General features: G+C 47.2%; 1 protein-coding gene and 2 pseudogenes across 1 annotated transcript in view; 2 read left to right on the forward strand and 1 right to left on the reverse strand.

Annotated features, from left to right (window-relative positions):
• Positions 1–385: 385 nt before the first annotated feature.
• Positions 386–479, forward strand: LOC113224892 (annotated as a pseudogene).
• A 4,729-nt stretch (positions 480–5,208) lies between these two features.
• LOC111540120 lies at positions 5,209–5,658 on the reverse strand (annotated as a pseudogene).
• Positions 5,659–8,944: 3,286 nt separating this feature from the next.
• Positions 8,945–11,831, forward strand: part of DRAM1 (DNA damage regulated autophagy modulator 1) — a 43,323-nt gene continuing 40,436 nt past the window's right edge. The window contains exon 1 of the mRNA XM_023187568.1: positions 8,945–9,531. Coding sequence (XP_023043336.1) covers positions 9,401–9,531 — 131 coding nt within the window. The 5' untranslated portion in view covers positions 8,945–9,400. The remainder of the gene's footprint in view (positions 9,532–11,831) is intronic.

Here is an 11,831-nt window from a genome sequence, read left to right on the forward strand (position 1 = left end):
CATTATACTGTAATCTATTAAGTGCACAATAGCATTATGTCTTTAAAAACCACATACAGACCTTAATTTAAAAATATGGCCAGGCACAGAGGCTCATGGCTGTAATTCCAGCACTTTGGGATGCCAAGGAAGAAAGATCACTTGAGCTCAGGAGTTTGAGACCGGCTTGGACAACATAGTGAAACCTCATCTCTACAAAAAATAAAAAAATCAGCTAGGTATGGTTGTGCACACCTGTGGTCCCAGCTACTTGGGAGGCTGAGGTGGGAGGATTGCTTGAGACCATGAGGTCAAGGCTGTAGTGAACCATAATTGTACCACTGCATTCCAGCCTGGGTGACAGAGAGACCTTGACTCAAAAAAAAAAAAAAAAAAAAAAAAAATCGTGTTCGCTTTGGCAGCACGTAAACTAAAATTGGAACAATACAGAGAAGATTAGCATGGCTCCTTAAAAAAAAAAAATTAAAAGATAATTTTTTACAAAACTTTATTGACCGGGCGCAGGTGGCTCACGCCTGTAATCCTAGCACTTCGGGAGGCCAAGGCGGGTGGATCACAAGGAAAGGAGTTCGAGACCAGCCTGGCCAATATGATAAAACCCCATCTCTACTAAAAATACAAAAATTAGCCAGGCATGGTGGAGGGCACCTGTAGTCCCAGCTACTCAGGAGACTGAGGCAGGAGAATCGCTTGAACCCGGGAGGCAGAGGTTGCAGTGAGCCAAGGTTGCGCCACTGCACTCCAGCCTGGGTGACACAGCGAGACTCTGTCTCAAAAACAAACAAACAAACAAACAACTTTTATTGCTGGCGGGGCATGGTGGCTCACGCCTGTTATCCCAGCACTTTGGGAGGCTGAGGCAGAAGTATGGCTTGAGGCCAGGAGTTCAAGACCAGCCTGGGCAACATAGTGAGGTCTCCATCTCTATGGAAAAAAAAAAACAGATAAATATGTGTTTTTAAAAATACTTTATTGCTCATCATCATCTGAGCCTTCAGCAAGTCATAATCTTTTTGCTGTTGGAGGGCCTTGCCTTGATGTTGACGGCTGCTGACTTAACAGGGTGGTGGTTGCTGAAGGGTGGAGTGGCTGTGGAAATTTCTTAAAATAAGACAGGGAAAATTGACTGTTCCTTCTACAAAAGATTTCTCTGGAGCATGAAACTCTGATAGCATGTTACCCACAGCACAACTTCTTTAAAAATTGGAGTTAATCCTCTCAAGCTCTACTACTTCTTTATCAATTAAGTTTATGCAATATTCTTAATCCTTTGTTGTCATTTCAACAATGTCAACAACATCTTCAGCAGGAGTAGACCTCAAGAAACCATTTTCTTTGTTCATCCATAAGAAGTAAGTATGGTCAGGCGCGATGGCTCACACCTGTAATCCCAGCATTTTGGGAGGCCGGAACAGGCAGATCACATGAGGTCAGGAGTTCAAGACTAGTCTGGCCAACATGGAGAAACCCCATCTCTACTAAAAATATAAAAATTAGCTGGGTGCAGTGGCGTGTGCCTGTAATCCCAGCTACTCGGGAGGCTGAAGCAGGAGAATTGCTTGAACCGGGGAGGCAGAGGTTGTGGTGAGCTGAAATCACAATACTGTACTCCAGCCTGGGTGACAAAGTGAGACTCCATCTCAAAAAAAAAGTAACTCCTTATCTGTTTACCTTTTATCATGAGATTGCTGCAATTCAGGCACATCTTCAGGCTTCACTTCTAATTTTAGTTATTTTGCTATTTCCACAATGGAGGAGTTACTTTCTTCACTGACGTCTTCAACCCCTCAAAGCCATCCATGAAGGCTGGAATCAAGTTCTTTCAAACAACCGTTAATATTAATATTTTGACCTCCTCCCATGAATCATGAATGCTCTGAATGGAGTCTAGAATGATGAATCCTTTCCAGAAGATGAATCCTTTGCCCAGATCCGTCAGAGGAATCACTATCTATGGAAGCTAGGGGCTGGGCACGGTGGCTCACACCTGTAATCCCAGCACTTTGAGGCAGGAAGACTGCTTGAGCTCAGGAGTTCAAGGCCAGCATGGGCAACATGGAGAAACCCCATATCTACAAAAAATTTTTAAAAATTAGTTGGGCATGGTGGCACATGCCTGTAGTCCTAGCTACTTAAGAGGCTAAGGGAGGATAGCTTGAGCCTGGTAGGCAGAGGTTGCAGTCAGCCACAGTCACACCATTGCACTCCAGCCTGAGTGTCAGAGCAAGATCCTTTCTTAAAAAGAAAAAAGTTGCCGGGCGCGGTGGCTCAAGCATGTAATCCCAGCACTTTGGGAGGCCGAGACGGGTGGATCACGAGGTCAGGAGATCGAGACCATCCTGGCTAACACGGTGAAACCCCGTCTCTACTAAAAAATACAAAAAACTAGCCGGGCGAGGTGGCGGGCGCCTGTAGTCCCAGCTACTCGGGAGGCTGAGGCGGGAGAATGGCGTAAACCCGGGAGGTGGAGCTTGCAGTGAGCTGAGATCCAGCCACTGTACTCCAGCCTGGGCGACAGAGCCAGATTCCGTCTCAAAAAAAAAAAAAAAGAAATAAGTTGAAATTACTCCTTGATCCGTGGGCTGCAGAATGGTTGTGTTGGCAGGCATAAAAACAACATTAATTTCCTTGTGCATCTCCACCAGAGCTCTTGCATGACTAGGTGCATTGTCAATGAGCAGTAATATTTTGAAATAAATCTTCTGAGCAGTAGGTCTAAAAAATGGGCTTAAAATATTAAGTAAATCATGTTATAAACAGATGTGCTGTCATCCAGGTGTTATTGCAGATTTAGCATAATTCTTTGTTTTTTGTTTTTGTTTTTGTTTTTGTTTTGTTTTTTTTTTTTGGAAGGGAAAAAATAGGTTAGCCTGTTGCTGTGTTATTATAGATAGAAGTAAGTTTAAGAGACTTCATTCGGCTCTATATTTGAGATGCTGTTAATCTGTGACTCTACCCCCAATCTTGTCCTTGCTAGAAACATTGCTGTGCTAATTAAAGTTGAAAGGATTCTGGGCTGTAAGGAATGTGCTTTGTTAGGCAAATGTTTAAAGCCTGCTTGTGGTTGAAGGTCAGTACCATTCCTTTAAATCTCAGTAAAAGAAAAACATCTGTCTCCTGCCCGATCCTGGGAAAATGGAACATCTTACTGCTAATTTACTCCCTTATCTTTTTGGCAGTAAATACTGAGGGAACTCAGAGACCAGTGCCAGTGTGGGTCCTCTGAAAGCACAGCACTGGCCCCCTGGGGCCCTGCTTTTCTCTCTCTATACTTTGTCTCTGTGTCTTTATTTCTTTTCTCAAGTCTCTCGTTTCCACCTAGCGAGAAGCACCCACAGGTGTGGAGGGGCAGGCCACCCCTTCATTTTTTGAGACAGAGTCTTGCTCTGTCACCCAGGCTGGAGTGCGTGGTGGGATCTTAGCTCACTGCAACCTTCGCCTCCCAGGTTCAAGGGATTCTCCTGCCTCAGCCTCCCAAGTAGCTGGGACTACAGGTGCATGCCACCACGCCAGGCTAATTTTTTATTTTTAGTAGAGACAGGATTTCACTATGTTAGCCAGGATGGTCTCGATCTCCTGACTGTGTTCCGCCTGCCTCAGCCTTCTAAAGTGCTGGGATTACAGGCGTGAGCCACCGTGCCTGGCCAGCATAATTCTTAAGGGCTCTAGGATTTTTAGAAGGGTAAATGAGCATTGGCTACAACTTAGTCCCCGACTGGTTGCATTAGGCCCTAAAAGAGCTTGCCTTTGGAAGCTTCGAAGCCAAGCATTGACTTATCTCTGCCTGTGAAAGTCCTAGGTGGCATCTTCTTCCAATAGAAGGCTGTTTCGTCTACATTGAATTTCTGCTGTTTAGTGTAGTCACCTTTATCAGTGATCTTAGCTAGATCTTCTGGGTAATTTGCTGCTTCTGTATTAGCACTTGATGCTTCACCTTGTACTTTTATGTTACAGAGATGGCTTCCTTCCTTAAATCTCATGAACCAACCTCTGCTAGATTCGAAATTTTCTTCCATAGCTTCTTCACCTCTTTTGGCCTTCACAGAACTAAGAGGTAGAGCCTTGCTCTGGATTAGGCTTTGGCTTAAGGGAATGTAGAGGCAGATTTGATCTTCCATCTACAAGACTAAAGGTTTCTATATATCAGCAATAAGGCTGTTTTACTTTGTTATCTTGTGTTCACTGGAGTAGCATTTTATTTATTTATATTTTATTTTATTTATTCATTTATTTATTTGAAATAGAGTCTCACTCTGTCACCCAGGCTGGAGTGCAGTGGTGTGATCTTGGCTCACTGCAACCTCCTCCTCCCAGATTCGAGAGATTCTCCTGCCTTAGCCTCTGAGTAGCTGAGATTACATGCATACACGACCATGCCCGGCTAATTTTTCTATTTTTAGTAAAGATGGAGTTTCACCATGTTATCCAGGCTGGTCTTGAACTCCTGACCTCAGGTGATCCACTCACCTTGACCTCCCAAAGTGCTGGCAAGGGCCAGGCGCAGTGGCTCACGCCTGTAATCCCAGCACTTTGGGAGGCCGAAGCAGGTGGATCACTTGAAGCCAGCAATTCAAGACCAGCCTGGCCAACATGGCGAAACCCTGTCTCTACTAAAAATACAAAAATTAGCTGGGTGTGGTGGCGCATGCCTGTAATCCCAGCTACTCGGGAGGCTGAGGAAGGAGAATTGCTTGAACCCGGGAGGTGGAGGTTGCAGTGAGCAGAGACCATGCCACTGCACTCCAGCCTGCACAATAGGAGTGAGACTCCATCTCAAAACAACAACAACAACAACAAAATTAGCTGGGGATGGTGGTGCATGCCTGTAGTCCCAGCTACTTGGGAGGCTGAGACACAAGGATTGCTTGAACCCAGAAGGCAGAGGTTGCAGAGAGCCAAGATCACACTACTGCACTCCAGCCTGGGTGACAGAGTGAGACTCTGTCTAGGAAAAAAAAAAAAACAAACAAAAAACAAACAAACAAAAAAACCCAGAACTTTTACATTTATAGTGTATTTATTTTAAATATACATGTATACATGCCCTTTTTTCTACTCATTTACATATTTTTATTTGGAAATGTTTATATCAGTACAAGGAAACAATTTTGGAGGCACTGGATGTCATTAGTTATCATTAGTTTATTACAAAAGAGAAATACGGAAATTATTTACATGAAGAAAGATTTCAGAACTTCAGTGGAATGGGCAGCTTCACGTTGATGGCATTTCAATGGCGACTTATTTCAGTCTATGTACTTTCCAAGAATGTCACCATCTCTAAATAGGAAATAATCCTCGTCATATAGAACTAGTTTGGTGCCTCCATATTCCGGGAGAAGAACTTTATCTCCAACTTTCACTCTAACTGGTTGAATCTCTCCACCCTTTCCTTTAGAACTCAATCCAACAGCGACTACTCTTGCTTGCAATACTTTTCCTTGAGATTTTTCTGGAAGCATAATGCCTGCTTTGGTTACCCTTTCAGCAGCACTCCCTTCAACCAGTACTTGGTCAAAGAGTGGAAGGAACTTTCTAAATGCATGGCCTGCCATGACTCCCTCTGCCTCAGATTGGTACTATGCTCTCGTGTATACATTTTCATCTTAAGCGACAAATTCTCGTTAGCTCTATAGTCAGACAACTCTTTTTTTTTGAGACTGAGTTTTGCTCTTTGTTGCCCAGGCTGGAGTGCAGTGGTGCGATCTCGGCTCACTGCAAGCTCTACTTCCTGGGTTCAGGCCATTCTCCTGCCTCAGCCTCCTGAGTAGCTGGGACTATGGACGCCTGCCACCACCCCCAGCTAATTTTTTGCATTTTTAGTAGAGACGGGATTTCACCATGTGAGCCAGGATCGTCTTGATCTCCTGACCTCATGATCCACTTACCTCGGCCTCCCAAAGTGCTGGGATTACAGGTGTGAGCCACCACGCCCGGCCAGACAGTTCTTATATTTGTGTTAAAAATGATTGGCCAATTGAATTGCTTAATTCAGGGAATTATATAAGCAGCAGAAGGGTAAGATGATCAGGTGAATTCTCTTTGATATTATAATGTCTTTGCTTAGGGAGAGGTTTTTTTTTTTTTTAATCTGATGAATCAGTAGCAGGGCAAGAAAGGAATAAAGGGAAGGAACAGAGTGATTTTCAGAACATAGAAACCTAGGTAGAGATTACAGTGAAACCATGATTGCTAGCTTTTATGATTTTTTTATTTTTAAATTTTATTTATTTATTTAAAGACAGAGTCTCTGTCGCCCAGGCTGGAGTGCAATGGCACGGTCTCTGCTCACTGCAACCTCTGCCTCCCGTGTTCAAGCAATTGTCCTGCCTCAGCCTCCTGAGTAGCTGGGATTACAGGCGCCCATCACCACGCCTGGCTAATTTTTATATTTTTTAGCAGTGACGGGGTTTCACCATGTTGACCAGGTTGGTCTTAAACTCCTGACCTCATGATCTGCCTGCCTCTCCCTCTCAAAGTGCTGGAATTACAGGTGTGAGCCACAGAGCCCGGCCATTTTTTTTTTTTCTTAAGACAGGGTCTCGCTGTATTGACCAGGCTGGAGTTCAGTGGCTGCAATCTCAGCTCAACTGCAATCTCTGCCTCCCAGGTTCAAGCGATTCTCATGCCTTAGCTTTCCAAGTAGCTGGGATTACAGGCGCGCACCACCATGCCCAGCTAATTTTTGTATTTTCAGTAGAGGCGGGGCTTCACCATATTGGCCAGGCTGGTCTCGAACTCCTGACCTCAGGTCATGTGCCTGTCTCAACCTCCCAAAGTGCTGGGATTACACTGCACCTGATCATTTTAAAATTTCTATTTATTTGTTTTTGAAATAGAGTCTCAATCTGTGGTCCAGGCTGGAGTTCAGTGGTGTGATCATAGCTCACTGTAGCCTTGAACTCCGGGCTCAAGTGATCCTCCCACCTAAGTCTCTTGTGTAGCTGGAACCGTAGGTTATGCACCACCACACCCAGCTAATTTTTAAATTTTTTGTAGATATGGGGGCGGGTCTCACTATATTGTCCTGGCTTTGGCCTCCCAAAGCGTTGGGATTATAGAACTGTGAGCTACCATGCCTGGCCAGCTTTTGTGATTTTTAAAAAGCCTTATTTTAAATTTTCTGCTTTGTTTTGTATGGTGGGTACTCACTCCACAGCCACAGTGATCTCTTGAAATACTAGTCTGCCCATGTTCCTAGTTTCTCCTTAATACCAAAAATAATCCTAGATTCTCAGCAGGACTTTGGTGACCTGGCCTCTTTGTTCCTCTCTCCATTTGCTGCCTCACACTTATTTAAGTGCTTTCATAGTCCCAGGGAAGCAAGCTCTGTGTATGCATTTCCTCCAGTTGTTTTCTGGGCTTGGAATGCTAATCTCATTTTTCTTTGCCTGGTTAATAATTATTTCCTTTTGAAAAGTCTGAGGTCATCTGTCAGAAAATCTCCCTGGTCCTTCATCTGAGCCCGGGCCCCTGGCCCTCAGCTCTGGGCATGTCTCTACTTTACTTTTTAAAATCCTCTCCTCTCCATTTAATAGACCACATAACATAATTTTTTTTTTTTTTTTTTTTTTGTATTTTTGAGAGAGTCTCGCTCTGTCACCCAGGCTAAAGTGCAGTGGTGTGATCTCAGCTCACTGAGAAAACCTCCACCTCCCAGGTTCAAGCGATTCTCCTGCTGAAGCCTCCTGAGTAGCTGGGATTACAGGCGAGAGCCATGGTGCCTGGCTAATCTTTTGTATTTTTAGTAGAGATGTGGGTTTCGCCATGTTGGCCAGGCTGGTCTTGAACTCCTGACCTCAGGTGATCCACCCACCTCGGGCTCCCAAAGTGCTAGGATTACAGGCATGAGCCACTACGTCCGGTCTAATTTTGTTATTTTGATCGATCAGTGTCCTAGTCCTGAGGTTACTATTACTATTTCATCTTTGCAGCCTAGCATGGCACCCATGAAATGTGTATATTGCTGAAAGGAACCTATTATGTGGTCTATTAAATTACCTTTGGTCACCAACGACCCAACAATTTCGGCCACAAATGTTGGGCTCAGACTCCCTAAATTATCAAAATTATGTGCTTATAAGTGCCTCCAGAACACAAATCCCTTTCACAGGGTTTGAAACGTATCAAGTCACCATTAATCATCTTAGGCCAAGGCTCCAAGTCTGGGCTACTCCAGAACCCTGAGGGGAGAAAGAGAATTTTTTTTTTTTTTTAAGAAAAGTTCTTGCTCTGTCACCCAGGCTGAGTGAAGTGGTGTGATAAAGGCTCACTGCAGCCTCGACCCCCAAGGCTCAAGTGATCCTCCCAACTCAGTCTCCTGAGTATCTGGAACCGGAATTTTTTTTTTCTTTTCTCTTTCTTTTTTTTTTGTAGCATGGAGGTTTCCGTATGTTACCCAGGCTGATCTCTAGTTCTTGGGCTCAAGCGATCCTCGCATCTCGGCCTCCCAAAGACATGGCATTCCAGGAGTGATGGCTTTTGAATGCCTCCCAGTGATGGCTATTTACGGTGCTCGGCCTAGGAAATCTTATTTCCAGGAAATATTCTCCAGTTGCGCTCTGCTGGAAAGCAGCACAATGGGCCTCCCGGCTCCGTGGGAGCGCAGTCCCACCCGCACGCCCCGCACCCCACCCGCCTACTCTCCACCCAACCCGTTCCCACGCTGTCTGGGTTTTCGGGTGTTCACCATTGAGGTGGGAGCCACATCTGCGCCCCGTGGCCTGGCGAACCTCACAGAACACTTCTGCCCGACCCCCGCAGCAGTAGCGCGACCGGATGGCGTGGGTGTCACCACGCGGTGGACACTCTCTCTGCCGCGAAGCGCCGGCGGCGGGACCTCGGAGAGGGTGCCCTCGGGGTGCGAGGCCCGGCACTCCGGAAATCCCCCGGGAGGGAGGGGTTGGGAGAAATAAATCCTTTTCTCCAGAGTTGCGCAAGAACCAGCGCGGTAAAGCCAGGGTGGGAAGGCCAGAGCGGGCGTCCCAGCCGGTGACCCCAGGCCGCCCGCCCGCGCCCAACCCAGCCCCAGCCGAGAGTCCGAACCAAAAGCGAAAGGAACCCGACCCCCGCGTCCCCTCCGGCGGCTCCGGCGTCGCGTCCGCTGGGAGGTCGCAGCGCGCCTCCGACCCTGCCGGGCAGCTTTGTGACTTCACTCGTTTCGCAACAAGCCCGGGCCGCCCGCGCCCCACCCACTCTGGCCCGGCAGCCTCGCCGCCCGCCACCTCGCTCCGCTCCTCGCGCTTCCCCTCCCTCCGGGGCTGGGCCTGCCCCGGCCGTCGCGGAGCTTCCCCTCCCACCGTCCGTGACCGTCCGCGCCCGGCCGCCGCCTCCAGGCAGCCCGGAGCAACCCGGCACCTGGCCTGGCTGGGCGCAGCACTCCGTTGGCGGCGGCGGCGCGATGCTGTGCTTCCTGAGGGGGATGGCTTTCGTCCCCTTCCTCTTGGTGACCTGGTCGTCAGCTGCCTTCATCATCTCCTACGTGGTCGCTGTGCTCTCCGGGCACGTCAACCCCTTCCTCCCCTACATCAGGTGAGAGGCAGGGTGGGCGCCAGGGCCCCAGGAGCAGGCACAGGGATCACAAGGAGCGCTGCTGATGGGGAGGGAAGGCGTCCGGACCCAGCTGGGGGCGTCGTGTGGTCAGGCTGAGGTGTGAGGAGGAGGAGAGGTGCTCCCGACAGCCTGGGATTTGCCTGTACCTGGAGCGTGGAACAGGGTGGCAGCAAGGAGAGGTTCAGGATAGACGGTAGAACTTTCAGTCTGGGTATGGGACAGAATCTCAGCAGGACGTTCTCAGGCGATATTTGAAACAAGATGGGTCCTGATAGATGACATGTATTGTACAAGAGACAGATCCAGGTATATACTAAACAGCCACTATTTTCACTTCTGCATCCCAACATCCCTTGAAGTGGATGTTTGGGCTCATTTTTCCTGCAAGGGAGCGGTGGTGTAAAGTTGATGAAATATCATCAACGTGACACTGATGTCACACTAGTTAATGGTAGGAGCAGAATTCACACCCAGCCATGCAGAAAGCAACACTGTGTCGCCCCCAGGTTCCTGGAAGTCTGGCTTAAATTCTCTGGAGCTGCACCAGACACCTCTGGACACTGTGACCCCAAAGCCCTCAACTTGTTAACAACTTGTGACATCTTTTGTATTATTTTACCCATTCACTTTTCCTGTGCTTTGGCCTCTACCTTTCCTGAGGGGCACTTCAGTGCCAGGGACAATGATCTGATCCTCCTATGTGGGTTCCAGCTCAGTGCCTTTCTCATAGTGGCGGAATTCTTTAAACGTTAGAACCATCCATTCTTATCTAAGTAGTGTGACTCCTCTGGACATGCATTGGTTGGTGAACAGATGATATGGTTGGTGACACCCAAGGTTTGTTACTGCTATGATAGAAAATGTAGGGCGTCTTCTTCCCTGCAGCCATTCTGTCTGGTGAGCAATGTTCTGTGTTTTGTTTTTTTTTTTCATTTTTTTGGGGTGGGGGTGGGGAGTGTGGAGAAAGGGGAAACAGATCAAGCAGGAGGGGACTAGCATTTAAAAGAATTTTTATTTTTTTGAGACAGAGTCTCATTCTGTCACCTAGGCTGGAGTGCAGTGGCGCAATCTCAACTCACTGCAACCTCTGCCTCCCTGGTTCAAGCGATTCTCCTGCCTCAGCCTCCTGACTAGCTGAGATTACAGGCATGCACCACCACACCTGGCCTAATTTTTTTGTATTTTTAGTAGAGACAGGGTTTCACTATGTTGGTGAGGCTGGTCTCAAATTCCTGACCTCAAGTGATCTTCCTGCCTTGGCCTCCCAAAGTGCTGGGATTACAAGTGTGAGCCACCGTGCCCAGGGAACTAGCATTTAAAAGATGCAGGGAAGAGAGCAATAGGTAGAATAGTGCACAGAAGCAAATTTGAAGTAATGGTGGTGGTTTTTGCCTATGAAAGAAGAGATGTTATTTATATTGAGAAGATGTTTCCATCTGGCCTTTTGGTTTTTTTCCATTTATTATTATTATTTTTTATTTTCAGTAGATACAAGGTCTCACTATATTGCCTAGGCTGGTCTTAAACTCTTGAGCTCAAACAATCCCTCTGCTTTGGCCCCCCAGAGTGTTGGGATTACAGGAGTAAGCCACCACGCCTGGCCCTCCCATCTGGTATTATGCTTGGAAGAAACCTAGGCTTGGTTTCTCATGGCACATCTCAGGCCCAAGTGCCATCACCTTGCTTCTAAAGCAGGATAGATCCTTCTAGACTTGTGTAAAAGTAAAGAGCTGCTTGGCTGGGCGCAGTGGCTCACACCTGTAATCTCAGCACTTTGGGAGGCCGAGGTGGGCGGATCGTGAGGTCAAGAGATTGAGACCATCCTGGCCAACATGGTGAAACCCCATCTCTACTAAAAATACAAAAATTAGCTGGACATGGTGTCCCAGCTACTCGGGAGGCTGGGGCAGAATTGATTGAACCTGGGAGGCAGAGGTTGCGGTAAGCCGAGACAGAGCCACTGCGCTCCAGCCTGGTGACAGAGCGAGACTCCGTCTCAGGAAAAAAAAAAAAAAAAGTAAAGAATTACTCTACCTGCAGTGCTGCTGCTTTTGTTTGTTTGTTTTTTCAGATAAAGTCTCACTCTGTTGCCCAATCTGTAGTGAGGTGGTGGGATCACAGCTCACTGTATCCTCCACCTCCTAGGCTCCATTGATCCTCCCACCTCAGCCTCTTGAATAGTTGGGGACTGTAGATAGGCATGTACAACCATGCTCAGCTAATTTTTTTTTTTTGAGACGGATGCTCGCTCTGTCACCCAGGCTGGAGTGCAGTGGCGT

Source organism: Piliocolobus tephrosceles, chromosome 10 (genome assembly GCF_002776525.5).
Source record: "Piliocolobus tephrosceles isolate RC106 chromosome 10, ASM277652v3, whole genome shotgun sequence".
Lineage (NCBI taxonomy): Eukaryota > Metazoa > Chordata > Mammalia > Primates > Cercopithecidae > Piliocolobus > Piliocolobus tephrosceles.